This window comes from Mytilus edulis, chromosome 9, assembly GCF_963676685.1.
Source record: "Mytilus edulis chromosome 9, xbMytEdul2.2, whole genome shotgun sequence".
Classification (NCBI taxonomy): Eukaryota; Metazoa; Mollusca; class Bivalvia; order Mytilida; family Mytilidae; genus Mytilus; species Mytilus edulis.
Window position 1 is genome coordinate 4,180,834 of NC_092352.1, and position 20,833 is coordinate 4,201,666.

General features: G+C 34.2%; 2 protein-coding genes across 2 annotated transcripts in view; one reads left to right on the forward strand and one right to left on the reverse strand.

The window, feature by feature from the left end:
- Positions 1–20,833, forward strand: part of LOC139489445 (spermatogenesis-associated protein 20-like) — a 243,655-nt gene that overhangs the window by 171,871 nt on the left and 50,951 nt on the right. The window lies entirely within an intron of this gene.
- LOC139489817 (uncharacterized) overlaps positions 18,665–20,833 on the reverse strand; it is a 37,085-nt gene continuing 34,916 nt past the window's right edge. Inside the window, exon 5 of the mRNA XM_071276663.1 lies at positions 18,665–19,995. Coding sequence (XP_071132764.1) covers positions 18,764–19,995 — 1,232 coding nt within the window. The 3' untranslated portion in view covers positions 18,665–18,763. The remainder of the gene's footprint in view (positions 19,996–20,833) is intronic.

The window sequence follows — 20,833 nt, forward strand, 5'->3', positions numbered from 1 at the left end:
ATGTGCCTTTCCGTCATATTTGTGTAACTAACGGATGTTATTATGTAGATATCATATAGCTGAGAGGGTGATATAGCAGATTGTCACCCCGAGAATATTTGAACGTATGTTACCTAGCAATTATTTAGTTCAAACCGTGATAAATGATATTCTTATTGTTTGTATTCAAGAATGATTATTAGAGGGACATTTCAATGTTAACAGTTTTATTTGTTGAACTGTATATCAATCATGTTAACAATTATAATTAAGGGTTAACTATAAGAAACTTAACACATACCATTTTGTAAAAGTAAAAACACCAGAACAAATGACATATTACATCCCACTTTCAGTATGTTACACATTAAACATATCATTAACTTGATAATCATCATGCTCATTTTAAATAAGGAACACACATAATTTAGAAAATTATATTCTTGTAATGATTAAAATATTTATCCAGCTGATACATATATTGTGAAACAACCTACGATTCTTTTTTTAAATTAAATTAATCCAATAAGTCACCTAAATGTTCATATACACTGTAACCGGAGAGCATGATTCATCCTTCAAAGCCATCTTTGTCTCCACAGGGACTCGAACCCGGGACATTTGTATTACAAGGCTGTGCGTTAACCGACTGACCTAACGAAGAATGTATCAGTCGGTAAACGCACTGTCTTGTTACACAGAGTTCCCGGTTTCGAGTCCAAGTGTAGACAAAGATGATTTTGTATGAGGAATCACGCTCTCCGGGTACATTGGCGCCCATCATGGCTTAGCTAGGGGATTAATACTTTGATTTTTTCATCACTTACAAGACGAAGAGAGCAATGAATACACAAAGGTATAGTCGCGGAAAACAATACATATATGATGTTGAGGCGATTTTGTCACCATCGCAACGATATAAGCGACGATACTAGTGACGATATTAGCAATACGAACTATTATATAAACAAAAAGGAAAATTCCCGTTATACATTAAAGATAATATATAAATATATATATCTACACGATATTAGAATTTAGAATGGAAATTATGGGGAATGTGTCAAAGAGACAACAACCCGACCATAGAAAAAACAACAGCAGAAGGTCACCAACAGGTCTTCAATGTAGCGAAAAATTCCCGCACCCGGAGGCGTCCTTCAGCTGGCCCCTAAACAAATATACACTAGTTCAGTGATAATGAACGCCATACTAATTTCTAAATTGTACACAAGAAACTGAAATTAAAATAATACAAGACTAACAAAGGCCAGAGGCTCCTGACATGGGACAGGCGCAAAAATGCGGCGGGGTTAAACATGTTTGTGAGATCTCAACCCTCCCCCTATACCTCTAGCCAATGTAGAAAAGTAAACGCATAACAACACGCACATTAAAATTCAGTTAAAGAGAAGTCCGAGTCTGATGTCAGAAGATGTAACCAAAGAAAATACACAAAATGACAATTATACATAAATAACAACAGACTACTAGCAGTTCACTGACATGCCAGCACCAGACTTCAATTTAAATGACTGAAAGATTATGATTTCATCATATGAACATCAGACACAATCCTTCCCGTTAGGTGTTTAGTATCATACCATCATAACATATATGAGAAGAACATTGTGATATCGAAAACCCTGGTGTAATAATTTTTCAGTAAAACATAAATTTTTCTCGTTTAAGTCTTTAACATTGTTACATACACGAGCGAATCGTACAAGTTGAGATATATAAACACCGTAAGATGGTGACAAGGGAACGTAATAATCTAAAAATGGATAATTAACGATAGGAAATGAAAAATCATCTCTTGTATCATAAATGTCAACAACGCAATGTCTACGACGTAAAAAATTTTAAAAGAATACTCGAAGTTCAATATAAACGCCATATTTGCTAGCTATTGCTATTTTCACAATGTCCACGATGAAAACAGAAAGACATATACTCTATATATACACTATTAACACGATGTTAACCAACTGTTGTCAAGATGGTTATGTCTACTATATAAACAATGTAAACAAGATAATGACACGGTACAGGAGTTACAGGATTCATGACGATGTTGACATTATCGGAAAAACATCGTGTTTGAACATCCTTCTATAGTTCAACAATAGTACGTTACTCAAAAAGATTTCTAGAGTCTATTTTTTGTCGTCGACCGAGAAGGAAAGGTTATAAAAGAAGGACGAAAGATACCAAAGGGAAAGTCAAACTCAAAAATCGAAATATCAACTAACAACGCCATGGCCTAAAATGAAAAAGACAACCAGACAAACAATTGAACACATGACACAACATATAAAACTTAAGAATTAGCAACACAAACCCACAAAAATCTTGAGGTGAACTCAGGTGCTCCGGACGGGTAAGCAGATCCTGTTCCTTATATAGAGTAATAAAGTATATATATTTAGTTATCAAGTAGGCATTGGTCGACAAACCAAATTTTGTGATTTGTTTGGTAAATAATATCTAGCTTTTAAACGTCATTCTATTAAAAACACATATGTTTTTTTTCTCTTTAAACAGCCATAATACAAAGGCAATTGTTATTGGTGTATTTTATATGATATACAACTACAACGTAATTTTTTTTTATTTCCTAGAAAAATAAAGGCTCCTTAATAAGAACAAATAGATGGCTTAACTTTATAACAGGCAAAGGAATTTGTCATTATCATTCGTGTTCATTTTTTTCTCTTATTATAATTATATTTATAATATTTCATGTATATCACAAACGTTGTTGTGTACCTCTTTGGACAGAATATCAATTAAGAAACAGTGTCGAAAACTGAAACCAGAGCAGCATAAAAAGGACACAGTATATATATACCGCTGTTCAAACTAGGTTGATTTGTCTACATTACATACATGTGTGGTGTGGGCAGTGCTTTTTACTGTTATAGTTTACATTGAATATTGTTTTTGCTATTACATTCACCTATAAAACGGTTTATACTTCAATTAGTTGTGTTTATTTCCTAAATATAGTAACACAGCGATATGTTGTGCAATGTCAATTTCATTATGGATCACTCTTCCCACAATCAGGGGTTCCTATAAGGATGAGAATTAGTTTTACGATTTAAATAGCTATCAATGCATTTATTTAAGTTGCAATATAAAAACAATATTACGTCAATGTCAGAAAAATATAAACTTTTTTGTATTCCGCACAAAACTGGGGAAGGACACGGAAGAACCTCGCCTTTCCCCAGTCCAGCCTCATACAAAAAAGTTTATATTTTTCTGACATTGACCTTATATTGGATATATATAAAAGTTGAATTTTTAATTGATTAATAAAATATAAACGCTTAATCTAACTAAGCTGTGGTTACGGTTATAATTATTATCTTTATTGGTAAATTATGTATTGATGCATACAACATCAGACTACTTAAGGTATAAATATCAGTGCAGAACAAATAATTTTAACCATAAAGAGCCGAAATCAGCAGTTTATTTATAAAGGTAAGTCTTCACATTACTTATATGTCGGTGTGCATCTGTGTACATGATAAGGAAGGAGGGAATTATTGTTGTCATCAATTCATCTTTATATTAAACAGATCATACTCAATATATGATACAACTTTAACTCTAAACTCGTGTATTTTTTTCCGAAGTGGAGGATGGACGATCTTATGTTTGATATACACCTTATCGCTATTTGTCCGCAATTTCTGGATATCACACAGGTTCCCGTAAAACTTTGACTTCATAAAACAAAATATCTGACGCCACAATGGAAAAGTGATTGTTGTATGCGTCAAAGTTAAAGCGGCCAGGTCAACCGGGATTAGCGATACGGTTTATTGGGACTGTAAATGAATCTTCTTTTTCTTTTTATTATAGTTTTTAATTTAGCTATTTTGTCATTTAACATGTCCATTTACTAGTAATTGAAATTGTTTATAACTTGTATATGAATGACAATCTTTATGTATTTGAAGCAAATCAACCAGTATAATACCCTTATTCAGTCATTATGATAGATTAATCACTCCAAGTTTGGGTGTGGTTCGTGTTGCTTTTTTTTTATGTTGTGTCGTGTGTACTATTGTTTGTCTGTTTGTCATTTTCATTTTTAGCCATGGCGTTGTCAGTTTATATTCGATCTTTGAGTTTGACTGTTCCTCTGGTATCTTTCGTCCCTCGTTTAAGTTAGAGCCAATACGACTGATACAATCGATTTTACAAATCTAATTAGTTTACTATATATTTTGGTGGGGGTTCGTGTTGCTTATTATTTAGTTTTCGATGTTGTGTCTTCTGTACTACTGTTGTTTGTTAGTTTTTTTTTTAGCCATGGCATTGTCAGTTTTTTTTCTTTATGAGTGTGACTGTCCCTTTAACATCTTTCGCCCCTCCTGTACTAAAACGACACATTATATTCGCCAAATCAAGGTATTGAGCATGTGGAATCCATGTTTTTTAGTGATTACTTCTAGTATTGCTTTTAATCTATATAAAGATTTTAAAAGTTTATAATTCATTATTTTGTAACCTTAATGACGAATCGATCGGATAAGAACTGCATGATATCCAGCATCACTGGTCATGCAAACTCATACCCAGTCAAAATAACACAATTGTGAACAGGAAACAGAAAATTTCTTTTAATTCAACTGTATAAATTTATCAATGGCGCGTCTTTCTGTTTACATTGTATAATCAAACTTTCTATGAATTAAAGTAATTAACATAAGTCCTAGGTGTATCGTAACATGTACAAAAAAAATAGGTTCAGAAATTTAAACCGGATTTTTGTAAGTAAACGCTTACTTTTAAACGGATAAATGCAGTATATGTGTTGTGTTATGTGTAATACTCATAGAACGTCACATCTGGTTGCATATTAAAAAGGGTCGAAAATAAATTCCTTTGAATAGACAGTTAAAGGAAATTAATCATACATTTCTTTGCAGTCAAAAACTTCTGAATCATAAACAGTTTTTGTTGGTGTTTCAACGCACCATGATTTTTTTTATTTGGTATTTCTGTTGAATATTTTTGAAAATTTTATAATTGTCGAATAGTTGTCTTTAGTGTTCTGTGTAGTGTTTGGTTTAATCGTTGTCTATAGTGTTCTGTGTAGTGTTTGGTTGAAGGGTTGTCTTTGGTATTCTGTGTAGTGTTTAGTTGAATGGTTGTCTTAAGTGTTCTGTGTAGTGTTTGGTTGAATCGTTGTCTTTAGTGTTCTGTGTAGTGTTTGGTTGAATCGTTGTCTTTAGTGTTCTGTGTAGTGTTTGGTTGAACAGTTGTCTTTAGTGTTCTGTGTAGTGTTTGGTTGAATCGTTGTCTCTAGTGTGCTGTGTATTGTTTGGTTGAATAGTTGTCTTTAGTGTTCTGTGTAGTGTTTGGTTGAATCGTTGTCTATAGTTTTCTGTGTTGTGTTTGGTTGAATCGTTGTCTTTAGTGTTCTGTGTACTGTTTGGTTGAATAGTTGTCTTTAGTGTTCTGTGTAGTGTTTGGTTGAATCGTTGTCTATAGTGTTCTGTGTAGTGCTTGGTTAAATCGTTGTCATTAGTGTTCTGTGTAGTGTTTGGTTGAATAGTTGTCTATAGTTTTCTGTGTAGTGTTTGGTGAATCGTTGTTTTAAGTGTTCTGTGTAGTGTTTGGTTGAATCGTTGTCTTTAGTGTTCTGTGTAGTGTTTGGTTGAATAGTTGTCTATAGTGTTCTGTGTAGTGTTTGGTTGAATCGTTGTCTTTAGTGTTATGTGTAGTGTTTGGTTGAATAGTTGTCTTTAGTGTTCTGTGTAGTGTTTGGTTGAATCGTTGTCTTTGGTGTTATGTGTAGTGTTTGGTTGAATAGTTGTCTTTAGTGTTCTGTGTAGTGTTTGGTTGAATCGTTGTCTTTGGTGTTCTGTGTAGTGTTTGGTTGAAGGGTTGTCTTTGATGTTCTGTGTAGTGTTTGGTTGAATCGTTGTCTTTAGTGTTATGTGTAGTGTTTCGTTGAATAGTTGTCTTTAGTGTTCTATGTAGTGTTTAGTTGAAGGGTTGTCTTTGGTGTTCTGTGTAGTGTTTGGTTGAATAGTTGTCTTTGGTGTTCTGTGTAGAGTTTGGTTGAAGGGTTGTCTTTAGTGTTCTGTGTAGTGTTTGGTTGAATCGTTGTCTTTAGTGTTCTGTGTACTGTTTGGTTGAATCGTTGTCTTTAGTGTTCTGTGTAGTGTTTGGTTGAATCGTTGTCTATAGTTTTCTGTGTTGTGTTTGGTTGAATCGTTGTCTTTAGTGTTCTGTGTAGTGTTTGGTTGAATCGTTGTCTTTAGTGTTCTGTGTAGTGTTTGGTTGAAGGGTTGTCTTAAGTGTTTTGTGTTGTGTTTGGTTGAATGGTTGTCTATAGTTTCCTGTGAAGTGTTTGGTTGAATCGTTGTCTATAGTGTTCTGTGTAGTGTTTGGTTGAAGGGTTGTCTTTAGTGTTCTGTGTAGTGTTTGGTTGAATGGTTGTCTATAGTTATCTGTGTAGTGTTTGGTTGAACTGTTGTCTTTAGTGTTCTGTGTAGTGTTTGGTTGAATCGTTGTATTTAGTGTTCTGTGTACTGTTTGGTTGAATAGTTGTCTTTAGTGTTCTGTGTAGTGTTTGGTTGAATCGTTGTCTTTAGTGTTCTGTGAAGTGTTTGGTTGAATCGTTGTCTTTAGTGTTGTGTGTAGTGTTTGGTTGAATCGTTGTCTTTAGTGTTCTGTGTAGTGTTTGGTTGAATCGTTGTCTTTAGTGTTCTGTGTAGTGTTTGGTTGAAGCGTTGTATTTGGTGTTCTGTGTGGTGTTTGGTTGAATCGTTGTCTTTGGTGTTCTGTGTAGTGTTTGGTTGAAGGGCTGTCTTTAGTGTTCTGTGTAGTGTTTGGTTGAATCATTGTCTTTAGTGTTGTGTGTAGTGTTTGGTTGAATAGTTGTCTTTAGTGTTCTGTGTAGTGTTTGGTTGAATCGTTGTCTTTAGTGTTCTGTGTAGTGTTTGGTTGAATCGTTGTCTTTAGTGTTCTGTGTAGTGTTTGGTTGAATCGTTGTCTTTAGTGTTCTGTGTAGTGTTTGGTTGAATCGTTGTCTTTAGTGTTCTGTGTAGTGTTTGGTTGAATCGTTGTCTATAGTGTTCTGTTTAGTGTTTGGTTGAATCGTTGTCTTTAGTGTTCTGTGTAGTGTTTGGTTGAATAGTTGTCTATAGTTTTCTGTGTAGTGTTTGGTGAATCGTCGTTTTAGGTGTTCTGTGTAGTGTTTGGTGAATCGTTGTCTATAGTGTTCTGTGTAGTGTTTGGTTGAATCGTTGTCTTTAGTGTTCTGTGTAGTGTTTGGTTAAGTCGTTGTCTTTAGTGTTCTGTGTAGTGTTTAGTGAATCGTTGTCTTTAGTGTTCTGTGTAGTGTTTGGTGAATCGTTGTCTATATTTTTCTAATTAGGAAAAGACTTTGTTGATTTTTCATCGAGAGGTTCTCCCATAAGACAAAAATATAGTTAAAAGTCCAAAAGAAAAAGATCATCATAGATAGTATGTATTGTAAAGTTTTTCGGAGTTTTTTTGTATATATTTTTCCATCAAAATGAAGTTATCAAGGAATTATGAACAAGAGAGGTCATAATTAACATGATGAAGATTAAATAAAAAATATGAAATATTAGTCTTAGTCATGATCATTTGCCTAAGGATAGATATTGAAGATTAGTCTTGACACAATTGGATGGAACATTTTATCATGTTCAAGTTGACAGATGCTCGTCATTACGTATACTGATATGCCATGAATCTAGGTCAGATGCTCGTCATTTCGTATACTAATCTGCTATGAATCTAGGTCATATGCTCCTCATTCCATGTACTGATCTGCTATGAATCTAGGTCATATGCTCGTCATTCCAAATACTGATCTGCTATGAATCTAGGCCAGATGCTCATCATTCCATATACTGATCTGCCATGAATCTAGGTCAGATGCTCGTCATTCCAAATACTGATCTGCTATGAATATAGGCCAGATGCTCATCATTCCATATACTGATCTGCTATGAATCTAGGTCAGATGCTCATCATTCCATATATTGATATGCTATGAATCTAGGCCAGATGCTCCTCATTCCATGTACTGATCTGCTATGAATCTAGGTCATATGCTCGTCATTCCAAATACTGATCTGCTATGAATCTAGGCCAGATGCTCATCATTCCATATACTGATCTGCCATGAATCTAGGTCAGATGCTCGTCATTCCAAATACTGATCTGCTATGAATATAGGCCAGATGCTCATCATTCCATATACTGATCTGCTATGAATCTAGGTCAGATGCTCATCATTCCATATATTGATATGCTATGAAGCTAGGTCAGATGCTCATCATTCCATATACTGATCTGCTATGAATATAGGTCAGTTAAATTATAAACTTATATCACTGGTACATAAAATCTTTTTTTTCTGGTGGGATCATCAGCTCACTGATCAGTCCTTTAGTAATGACTTAATTTAAAACATTCGTTTTCAAAGTAATATTTCTTTTTAAAGCACGTTTAATTCTTTTGGGATACTCAGTTAGTGCATGATCTATAATTTATTTGAATGGAATTTTTATGACTTCAAAACATCAATCAATTTAAATTCCAAACATGTTGTCAATAAGGCCCTTGGGATCCGGGTTATATGTATATAGGTTAAGCTTTAATCTATTTTTAATTTTTTTCGACATTTTTAATGTTTGAGAAATAAGATTTGAAAAATCATTAATTGTATTGCCTGCCATACGATTAAAGAGTAACAGAGTTAAACTTAACAACATACCAATGAAAAAAGTCTTTCAAACATTTTGTCAATTTATATCATTTTTTAAAAGACGTCAAAACTTCTATCAATTAAAAGTCAGAAATTGTAATCCTTTTGGGATCCGCGTTATAAATATATATTAAGCTTAATAAGTGTATTTGCAAACTTTTTGGCATTTCCAAACATTGGGATAGTGGAATTTAAAGGTAATCAATATTATTGCCAGCAATAAAATTGAAGCATTAAAGAGTTAAACTTAACAAAAGACCAATACATAAAGTCCTATCAAAGATTTTTGGTCAATAAACATTTTGTTTATCTTGGATTTTTTTAAAGTGTAGCATGCATGAAGTGAATTGCAAATGTTGTGTCAAGTTATGACCCACAACACTTGTTGTAAGTGAATCAAGTTTTTAAGTAAAGCTTAAATTAGCATTGTTTTTTAAAGAAAGCAATTCTGGCGAATCCGAAGAATTAGTCTGTGTTCGAGATGCACAATTTTGTCCCTAAAGATTTTTGGTATTTAGACCTAGAGATGCTTCAAATGTTGAGATAAATGTTTCACCATTTACCAAAAACCATCAATCGTAGTTTTGAGTTTGATATGGTACAATATTTTATAAATTCAAGCATTTTGTAATTCTTCTAAACTTTTCTCCATTTACTCTCTGCATTCATTGATTGTTTTGTTTTATCGTTTAAGTTTATTTATGGAAAAAGTTTGAATGACCTCTATATTCTTATTTGTCACAATTGAAAGTATCGAGTAATTTTACGACGAATTAAACTTAATTTATATTCATAACCAGGATTCCCATAAGATTTGTTGAACTTTAATAATGATTGTTATTTTATTGAAATATCAAAATTACTATGGAAAATATATAATTGGGCATACTAATAAAAATGACCTTTATTTAGAGATAATTATTCAAAACTAATTGAACGTGCTTCAAAGAGAATTATAACTAATCTTAAAAAATATTTTATTTATGATGTCAGTACAAAAGAACTGAATACAGAGCTGATGATCCCACAAGAAAAGTTTTTAAAGTCACGATTATATACAACATTGCTGACCTAGTTTTAATATAAACTAACTCATCATAGATATCAGGATTGAAATTCAGTATTTACGCTAGACGTACGTACGTTTCGTCTACTAAAGATTCACCAGTGACGCTCGAATAAAAAAACGTTTGAAAAGGCAAAATAAAATACGATGTTGAAGATCATAGAAAACCAAACGTTCTTAAAAGTTTTGCGAAATATAGCTAAGGAAATGTATTCCTGAGGTCGAAATATAGCTACGGTCATCACAGAAGTGCTAACTACACCATAGGTCTATAACAGACCAATTAAGATGTCTATTATCGGTTCAATGGTTTGAGTTCTTTGAAATTTTACTTCTGATCTTGTTCTGTTATACCACTATACCAGGGAGGGAGGGAGGGTTGGCGCCTTAAATCCCGCCTCATTAAGTATGTATCTGTCCCATGTTAGGAGCCTGTAGTTCAGTGATTGTCGTTGGTTCATGTCTGTCATTTTTACATCAGAGGCCCCTGAGGGGCCTCGGGTGTATTGCCATCGCCTACTTTTCAAAGATCTTCAAAGATCAAAGAAATGCATATATATAATTGATCATAATTAGTGTTGGGAAAATAACCGACATTATGAACCCGCGGACATTAAAGTGCAGAATAAAATTCCTTGTCGCTTCTTTTAAAATCATGTTTTCAATGGATACTAAGATTTTTTTGATTTTTTTAAATGCAAATTATTATATGAAAATGTTTTGTCGTTAGAAATATTCGTATATTAATCAAACGATCTTCAATATCAATGATATACCGAAAAATTGTTGTTGCGGATGAATATCACGAATGCATATTCATCAAGTGAGCAAGAGCGAGAGAGAGAAAATCAATTCACGCAAATACACACAGAAAGGTAATTATATTTCAATTATTTGATTTAGAGTAACATCTTTAAACCGGTTGTAGCATAATTGTCTATAATATTAACGTAGCAAAATCAGGAATATTTAATCTGACACAATATTAAAATATTTTTCAGGCCGCGTCCCCAGCAGCCGTTCTGTTCTGTTTGAGAAAATCCCTCCTTCAAAGGAGCACTTCGCACAATGACGAATAATGTTTATATAAATATCTAACAAGACATACTACGTACGCCTCGTGAGATGAGTGTTGGTTGAAAATACCTACAAGGCCCTTAAAGATAAGTTACTTTCTTCATATTCTTTAATGCAACTATTTGTTTTTTTTAAAAGATCTCAACATTTTTTTAAGTTAAATTTCTTTTCTTCGTAAATAACAAGTAGATTGATCACTTGGACACACACGTGGAACTATTTTCTGTTTTTTAAGGTACTGTTTCGGATTTTCGCTCCTTTTCCGACTTGGTTACTTGCATTTGTATATTTGAATAATTATGTCCCTTGACTAGAAAAAAAGCGGATTTTGTGAATGAATTTGTAAGTAATTCTTATATATAATTATTGGTTGAAATAATTGTATTTTATGTAATAATCAGAGATTCTTCGACTTCTTATTCTTCCAAAAGAATGAAAGAGATGGATTATTTTTGAGTGTGAATTATGACTCTTGCTCTCTCGTAAAAGCAAAAGTCTTATTTTAGTCTCAGAATTTGGGTAAATCACATTTACTGAATTACAATTAATGGCGTTGTCCGTACCATTTACTAGCCTCTAGATATATTTAGAGAATCCTTACAGTTTTAGAGGTATAAATGTAGATTAACTGTCATGTTTTTTAAGTCTTCCTTGTAGTATTGTATAATTTTGGACCATAAAATACATGTCACATGTACATGTATTGCCAAAATTATTAAGTTGTGTAACCATATCAATGTAAAATTTTAGGTATTTGAATTAGACATTTGTTCACGCATACATGAGTACTTGAGCAAATACAATCAGTTAACTGTCACTACGAGCACCCATGAGATCTTAAATTGAGCAAATATGATCACTTACATTTATGAGTAAAATTTGAAATAGATCTACTCAATTGAGTTAGATATATCAATTTTGAGACTAATCGAAATGGTTATTTGAGCACACATGTGGCTATTTACACTAATGAGAGCGATATTGGGATTCTGCATGAGTAAACTTAGCAAATCTTTATAGCAGTTAACTGACATGCCAGCTCCAGACTTCAATAAAACTGACTGAAAGATTATGATTTCATCGTATGAATATCAAGCACAATCCTTCCTGTTAGGGGTTTAGTATCATACCAATGATACTATCATAACATATATGAGAAGAACATAACCAGTGTCATGCCAACAACTGTTTTTTGAATAAATGTGTTTAGTTCCAATGCAAAGACCCTATAAGTGAATCAATATGAACGCCAAAATATGCAATCTTTAATGACCTGATAACAGTATCGTTACTATTCAAAGGTTTTGTTAGTTTCTGAGGTGAATACTGACACCTTTGTGCTATCTATAGATATTTTCATGTATAAATTGATAATTGTTTTAACCAATTTATACATTTTTTTAAATTTGTTTTTGACAATTTTTTGTTCATTTAAAAAAATAGGGACAACAGAGTTGGTGTATGTGGGTTCGATTCCCACCCTAGGCATTCATTTATATTGGCTGGTGCAAAGCGGGCAGTTTAGCTTAGTGGCCCCACACTGACTCTGTTGTTCATATGTCACTTAAAAAAATCAGGCGGCCTTGTTCGGGTCTTGCCATCTCTATTTTTCTTTTTGTAAATCATACACAACAAAACTATTGAATAATTGTGAAAATTATACCACAGATAACTATGGTAAAACTTGAATTGTTGTTGGCATAATTAAACTTGGCAGCAATGGCTGCCATCCAAGATCCAAAAAGTTTTTATATTGATGAATAATATATCAAATTTTGATTCTTTTGGTCACAAAACATTTTGGATGGTACACTGTAGGTGGTGGCCAAATTTTTATTCTTATAGGCTTAAAGCTTTCGGGTCTGAAAATTGCCCAAAATCATCATGTTTTGACAAAATTTGGAACATAAAATGTACTCTTATGAAAAGAACTGATTTATTGAGCGTTAAGACTTTAGTAATATACCCATTTGAGAAACCAAATTGTGAACTTTTTGGAGCTTTATGTTAAAGTTTATATTTTAGGCCATTTTGGACAAGAAGTGAAACTTGTCCTTTGAATCAGTGGTTTCACACTAATAACCATACTATATATAGATAATACTAAGTATGATATCTGTTAGAAGATAGCTCTTTCACAGTACATTGTTAAACTTAAAGATAAATGTATACCAACAATGACCAATATTAATGATGGAATGAGATTATACACAGTAACATGTATATTATACTGTCAGTGGCGGATTCAGAGGGGGGCGTACAATGTACATGTATAGCTGCAGATTCTTATTTTATTCTTTTAAATATAATGGATAAATAATTGACTGTGTTGCAATAAAACCAAGATAACTCAGTGAAGCTATTTCTGAACATTAAAAAAGTTTTTGTTGACTGCAACAAAAATCTAGAATAAGGGATAGTAATATTGCTGTGTTAACATCCACTCCATTAGTGATTGATCCAAAAGCTAAATGTTCCAGAAAGTAGAAGACCTGGCCATGGATACTACATGAACAAACATTGTTAATAAATGTCATTTGTAGAGCAGGATCTGCTTACCCATCCAGAGCACCTGATATCACCCCCAAGTTTTTGTGAGGTTCATGTTGCTCAGTCTTTAGTTTTCTATGTTGTTTTTAGTGTACTTTTATTTGTCTGCATATCTTTTTTAGTTTTAGTCATGGAATTGTAAGTTTTGGTTTATAAGTTTGCTGTTCATCTGGTATCTTTAATTTAGCTCCAATATTACAATTTGTCTGTTTTAATATAATGATTGTCTTAAACCTCTTTATCACATGATCATAGTTCAGTGAGCATTGGTGAGTGACTATATACATGTAGCTACTCCAAGAATTGTTTGCTATGTTGATTCTCTATTATAAGTTATATGCTAACTATTTTTGTATGTGTGCAACTATATGGTTATAATGCCAATCTAACAGTTCTCATTTGACCACATAATCATTGATAATTCACAAAGTTAAGTATCCTAGTTCAAGTCAGTATATCAGATATAATATACAAATATATATATATATATATATATAGCATAGCAAATTATATTATTTGTACTTTATTGTAAGGTGAACATATCTGTCCGGCAAGTATAATATAAACACCTGTCATTTATCAATAATTCAACACAACTTGATGTCCTCTGATGTTCAGTACTTCAGTAATTAACTCAAAAACCCAACTACAACTTGGAGGCTTTACTTAAAACTACAAGACCAACTTTGAAACTTAATAAAAAAATAACACTATTTACACAAATAACCTTGTATCAAAAAGTAGTCTGAAAACTAGAACCTCAATTTATCCTTGATCCTTTCACTGACTCCGAGGTCCCAACTGATTTGACAAACAATTATATTAAACTTAAGAATAAGCTTCAAAAATCCTAGGTTCCTGAAACACCTAGTTCTGAGACACCCAGTCTCTGAGACAACTAGTCTCTGAAGCACCTAGTTCCTGAGACAACTAGTTTTGAAGCACCTAGTCCCCGGAGCACCTAAGTCACCAGATTATTACAAGCTATCTGTTCGAGGGACTGCGACCATTCCCGAGAGAAATTACAGTTTCGGAACAACGCGGTAGCTTGCAATAATAGTAATACTTAGTCTCCGAAGCACCAAAGTCACCAGACTTTTACAAACCACCTGTTCGAGGGACTGCGACCATTCCCGAGGGAAATTACAGTATCGGAACAACCCGGTAGCTTGCAACAATCGTAAAGACTTCAAAAACCGCTTGCTTCAAAACCACAAGCTTTCAACTCAAACTAGGTTTACAAACTTTCCTTTTAAACTACTTTATTGGCTGGTATTCACTTTCCGATGTTCATCCGTCGACGGCCAATTAATAAAAGAGCGACTTGCAATGAATCGGTGTCTTTATATAACAAGAGCGCGGACCTCGAAGAGAGCACCCTAGCAACAATTAACGCGTCTCCTAACAACCAAGGATAAAAGACTGATTTTATATGTATTATTCGTTAACGCATTGTTCAAACGGGTAATTTATTATGGATAACAATTCAACGATAAATTACAAATATTGTCTTATGCCTAAAATGCATTTTTGTCACATTACCCACGCCTCCGATTTCATGCGTCCTCGCATGACTAACATACTTTTTTTTCTATTATAACGTCTGTAATGTTGAGCGTTACTGCCAAAGAATAAGTTTAAAATGTCCACAACAAATTTTGCCTCTGCAGCGGCCCCAAGGAGCCTACTCTTAACGAAATCTGCAGGAGGGGTCTTTTACATGTACATGGGGCCTCGGATTTAACGTCCCCGTCCGACGGACTCTACATGTATATCTATATATTTTTTTTCTCTTTGCTGAGTGTATTTCAACAGACCTCAACAGTTACAATAACAATAATATTTTATAAAAAACAACAACCAAACATTGCTATCTCAATTACCAATTAAAACTCAACAAAATATAGAAAATTCTTCCTGAACTGTGTGTTTTGATTCTTTATTATTTCCAATATATCTATTAACAGTTTCGAGAAATTTCAAAAGATCAAGTGATTTTTCATTTCTTGGAGCCACAAATTTCACTGGTCCTGACGGTCTTATTGTGCTCCTCGTTTTAAGACACATTTTATTAACAGTCTCCACATCTGTTTTGGGCTCTCTAACAACTTTTTCTTGTATCAGACTGTTTTCGTCATTATTGGCCAAGTTCTTCAACTCTACAAGATCTGAATCTCTTTTCCACTGTCGTGTGTTGCATCTTGATCTTTTGGTAGCTCAAAGTTTTCAGCACCATTACCCTGGTGACACCTTGTCATATGACGTCTATGATATGCTGTCTTTTTATACCGTCTGTTACACTGGTAGCATATCAACTTGCTCTTCTCTTGATCTTTATTCATAATTATAATACCAACTTCTGGCTTTGGTATAACAGGCTTTTTTATGTTTCTAGACACCATTACTTCACTAGTAAGAGGCAGTTTTATAGTTGTTGCAACATCTACCCTGTAGCAGCCTATCTGACCTTCAAAATGTAAACGGTTCTCTCTTCCGTGTACCCAAATGCTACCTTTAGTAATATTTATTACACAATTTTGGCTTCTTTGAAAGTCTATTCCCAATATACCATCTACGTTTAGGTCTGCTACTACAGCAATGTTTGAACAAACATGTCCATTTAAGTCAATGTCAATTATAGTTTTCCCAAACAGAGTTAAGGGAGAACCATTTGCAGTCAGTATCTCTCTGTCCATTGGTGACAGAACCTGAGATTTCATACTGTCAAACATCTTTTTTGAAATAAGGGATACTGTCGCCCCTGTGTCTATAAGCATCTTTGCTTTACAACCATTGACCTTAGCCTCTATAAACATACCAGCCTCATTTGCTAATTTGTTAACTCCTATTACACCGTTCTGTTTTTCATGTGAAACTTCGGGTAGGTTTTGGGAGTTTGAACGTTCCCTTTTCACACTACTTTCGGGACAATCTTTTTTGAAATGTCCAAATTTTCCACAGTTGAAACATCCACGTTTCTTACGATTCTGAAATTGTGAATTACCTTTAAAAGGAAACCACCCTTTTCCCTGAGTTTGTTGCAAAGCTTTTACTTCTTGCTGCAGATCAGTCAAAGCTGTCTGCATGTTTTTAAGTAGCTCTACTGTTTTCTCGCTAATGTCAGTGGTGTCTACATCTGTATTTGTAGCTCTTAAATAACCTTTCCCTTCCTCCCGCTTTATTTCAGCCTTATTAAAAGCTTCTAGTTCAACAGCGTGCCGAACTGCGTCATTCAGGTCGGCAGGTCTAGCTTGTTTAATTTTAAGTCTCATGTCCACACTCATGAGCCCGTCTACAAATTGCTCTTTAGCTAGAGTTTCCCTAACGTCATTTGGGGCTGTTGGATATGAAAGGTTCGCCAAGCGTCTTATGTCCTGACCTAATTCGGGAAGGCTTTCTGAAGCTTTTTGACGACGCTCCCGTAGTTGTGTTCGATACAACTCCGTTTGATTGGCAGGCGAAAATCTCTCTTCAAGAGACCTAACAAGTTCTATAAAAGTTTGTCTTTTATCTGTTGGTAGATTTCCTAGTACCCCCTGAGCTTGCCCCCTCAATGAAACTGCCAAATACAAACCCTTTTCTGTATCTGTCCATCCATTTATACTTGAACAAGCTTCGAAATGAGATTTGTAATCTATCCATGAGCCCTGTCCATCAAACGTAGCGGGTTTTATAATATTTTTGTTTTTGTTGTCTCCCCTATATGCACCTAATTTGTCTTGTGGTTTTTGTAGACTTTTCTTTCGTCTCTCAGTTACAAAATTTGTCTCAAGAACAGAATCTGAATAAGTTCTCATTTCTGGTGCTAATTTTACAGAATCGGGAATATCTTTATTATGTATTTCAGGCCGTGGCATAACTTTTGTCTTAGCCCCTACCCCAACGTGTGTACTCTGGAGTATGTTGCTGCCTGTACCAAAGTCGAGGTTTGGAATTCTAACTGAAGCAATTCCAGAGTCAGATTGTCTTGGACGTGTTGCTTGACTAATAGGGGTTGACTGAGCAAAGTCTGGGGCATTTTCAAAACTCTTAGATCTTAAGCACTCTATTTCCTTGTTTAATTTATCTAACTCCCTGGTCAAATTTCTTGTTTCGACACTGTAAGGGTCATACAACATTTTATCTTCTCTGTATGTTCGGGACATATTTTGAAGAATAAATTAAACAATTTTCCAAAAATATTTTATTAAACAATTTGACAATCAATATATTTACAAAACAGTGTGTTGCTTCTTGCAATTAAGAACGAATAGGAAATAATGACAATAAAACAATGTGATTATTTACATATAATATTGAAGTTTCTCAGATCCCACCGCTGCTAACCAATTTTGTAACGTGTTTGGCTTATGAACTATATGTTCGTATCCGTTTTCACAGAATCTGAGACACTCCAATATCAATCTTTTAATTAACTCAAAAACCCAACTACAACTTGGAGGCTTTACTTAAAACTACAAGACCAACTTTGAAACTTAATAAAAAAATAACACTATTTACACAAATAACCTTGTATCAAAAAGTAGTCTGAAAACTAGAACCTCAATTTATCCTTGATCCTTTCACTGACTCCGAGGTCCCAACTGATTTGACAAACAATTATATTAAACTTAAGAATAAGCTTCAAAAATCCTAGGTTCCTGAAACACCTAGTTCTGAGACACCCAGTCTCTTAGACAACTAGTCTCTAAAGCACCTAGTTCCTGAGACAACTAGTTTTGAAGCACCTAGTCCCCGGAGCACCTAAGTCACCAGATTATTACAAGCTATCTGTTCGAGGGACTGCGACCATTCCCGAGAGAAATTACAGTTTCGGAACAACGCGGTAGCTTGCAATAATAGTAATACTTAGTCTCCGAAGCACCAAAGTCACCAGACTTTTACAAACCACCTGTTCGAGGGACTGCGACCATTCCCGAGGGAAATTACAGTATCGGAACAACCCGGTAGCTTGCAACAATCGTAAAGACTTCAAAAACCGCTTGCTTCAAAACCACAAGCTTTCAACTCAAACTAGGTTTACAAACTTTCCTTTTAAACTACTTTATTGGCTGGTATTCACTTTCCGATGTTCATCCGTCGACGGCCAATTAATAAAAGAGCGACTTGCAATGAATCGGTGTCTTTATATACCAAGAGCGCGGACCTCGAAGAGAGCACCCTAGCAACAATTAACGCGTCTCCTAACAACCAAGGATAAAAGACTGATTTTATATGTATTATTCGTTAACGCATTGTTCAAACGGGTAATTTATTATGGATAACAATTCAACGATAAATTACAAATATTGTCTTATGCCTAAAATGCATTTTTGTCACACATATGCAAATTCTTTTGATACATTTGCATTTTGCAGCCATTCAAGTAGATCTTTAAAAAATGCAGCATTCGCACTTACAGGCAACCCAGTGACATTACTTAATCTATACAAACTATCAAGAGTCAATGAGCTATCCGATAAGCTTTCAAAAAAGTCGTCTGTATCGTGCAGAAAATCATCAAACTCTTCACCATATAAATCATTAAGAAATTCCAGCATTTCATTTACAACGAGTGTGTAATTTCTTGGAAAAGGCAGGACATACTGTGTGTCATTCAATTCAGATTTAGGTTTTGACTCCATTTCATACATAAAGTCAATATCAAAAAATCTTGTCAAAGGTATCCGATCATAAAGAGAAACTGGCGTAGTTGTCTCTTCTGTTGTTGGCTCATGTATAGTTGTGTCCGTTGTAGTTGTCATTGTTACAAATGTTGTCGCTGGGGAAGTTGAGGAAGCTTCTGTTTTATCGCCTTTCTCTTTTTTCGCTGGTGGATATTTGTCAGGTTTAGCCTTGACGTAAAACTCACTTCCATACATGCAACGAGAATTAGAATTCTTTACACTTTTTACAACGGGGTCAAGTGCAGAGCCATCGATGAATGCGACTTTGTTTTCTATATACGGAACAAAATTAGTTTCGTACCATTTCTTTTTAAAGTTACTTATATCTTTAAACGCTAATATTGGGTCAATATTAAATTGCAGTAGATTATAAATATCATGTGTTACAAAATTGAGACATCTCCAAGAAAAAACGAGCCCAGAAGGATCACCGGGGCCATTCGTTAAACTATATGACACAGAACGAGCGTCAAAGTAGGCGATTCCTGGACCAATAGTCCTGCCGGCTCCACCTTTTATAAATGCATGAGGTGGGGGTTGTTCTATTTTTACAAACATTGATTCTTCCATCCAGTGAGCCATGTTTTCAGGATATCCTATTCTTGCATACAAACGGTAGTATCCTATTTCATGTTCTCGTGGGTCAAACTTGAACTTAACACCCGACTGTTTTACTCCAACCTGTACACCTGTATGACTATCATCAGTAATGTTTGTTATCTTGTATAATTCAAAATAAGTGTGAATTATAGTTGCCGTTGTACACTTATTTTTCGTCAGAAGATATATATTTACTTGTGCTGAGGTATAAATGGCCAAAGGGTTGTCTATCTTAAGAAATTTGTCGCTGAACATTTGGTATGTTAGACATGGCGGTACAACTGAAAAACAATTTATTTGTTTAAATGAACTTTGAGATCTACAAAATAGATGCACTATTGCATATAATAAGGTACACATAAGACATTGACAAAACAAATAGTTGACTGGGATTACGAATTAATCTTACCGACTATCTTAACGTGTGGTATTTAGACTAGTGGCCTATCAAAGTCATCAAGTCTTCCATGCCGTTAGTATTAAGAACCTACTTCCATTGGTCTATACAAAAAACAAATGCCAACAATAATAACTTGTTAGCTTTAAATGGGTTTTATGAATTTATTTTAATCGTTTATTATCAATGTCTTCGTCTGTTGAAACCTTGAATATTTTTCCTCAACACCGTGTTGTTTTTATACGACAGCAAATTTTGAAAAAAATTTTCGTCGTATATTGCTATCACGTTGGCGTCGTCGTCTGCGTCGTCGTCGTCGTCGTCGTCGTTGTCGTCGTCGTCGTCGTCGTCGTCCGAATACTTTTAGTTTTCGCACTCTAACTTTAGTAAAAGTGAATAGAAATCTATGAAATTTTAACACAAGGTTTATGACCATAAAAGGAAGGTTGGTATTGATTTTGGAAGTTTTGGTCCCAACATTTTAGGAATTAGGGGCCAAAAAGGGCCCAAATAAGCATTTTCTTGGTTTTCGCACTATAACTTTAGTTTAAGTTAATAGAAATCTATGAAATTTTGACACAAGGTTTATGACCACAAAAGAAAGGTTGGGATTGATTTTGGGAGTTTTGGTTTCAACAGTTTCGGAATTAGGGGCCAAAAAAGGGCCCAAATAAGCATTATTCTTGGTTTTCGCACAATAACTTTAGTTTAAGTTAATAGAA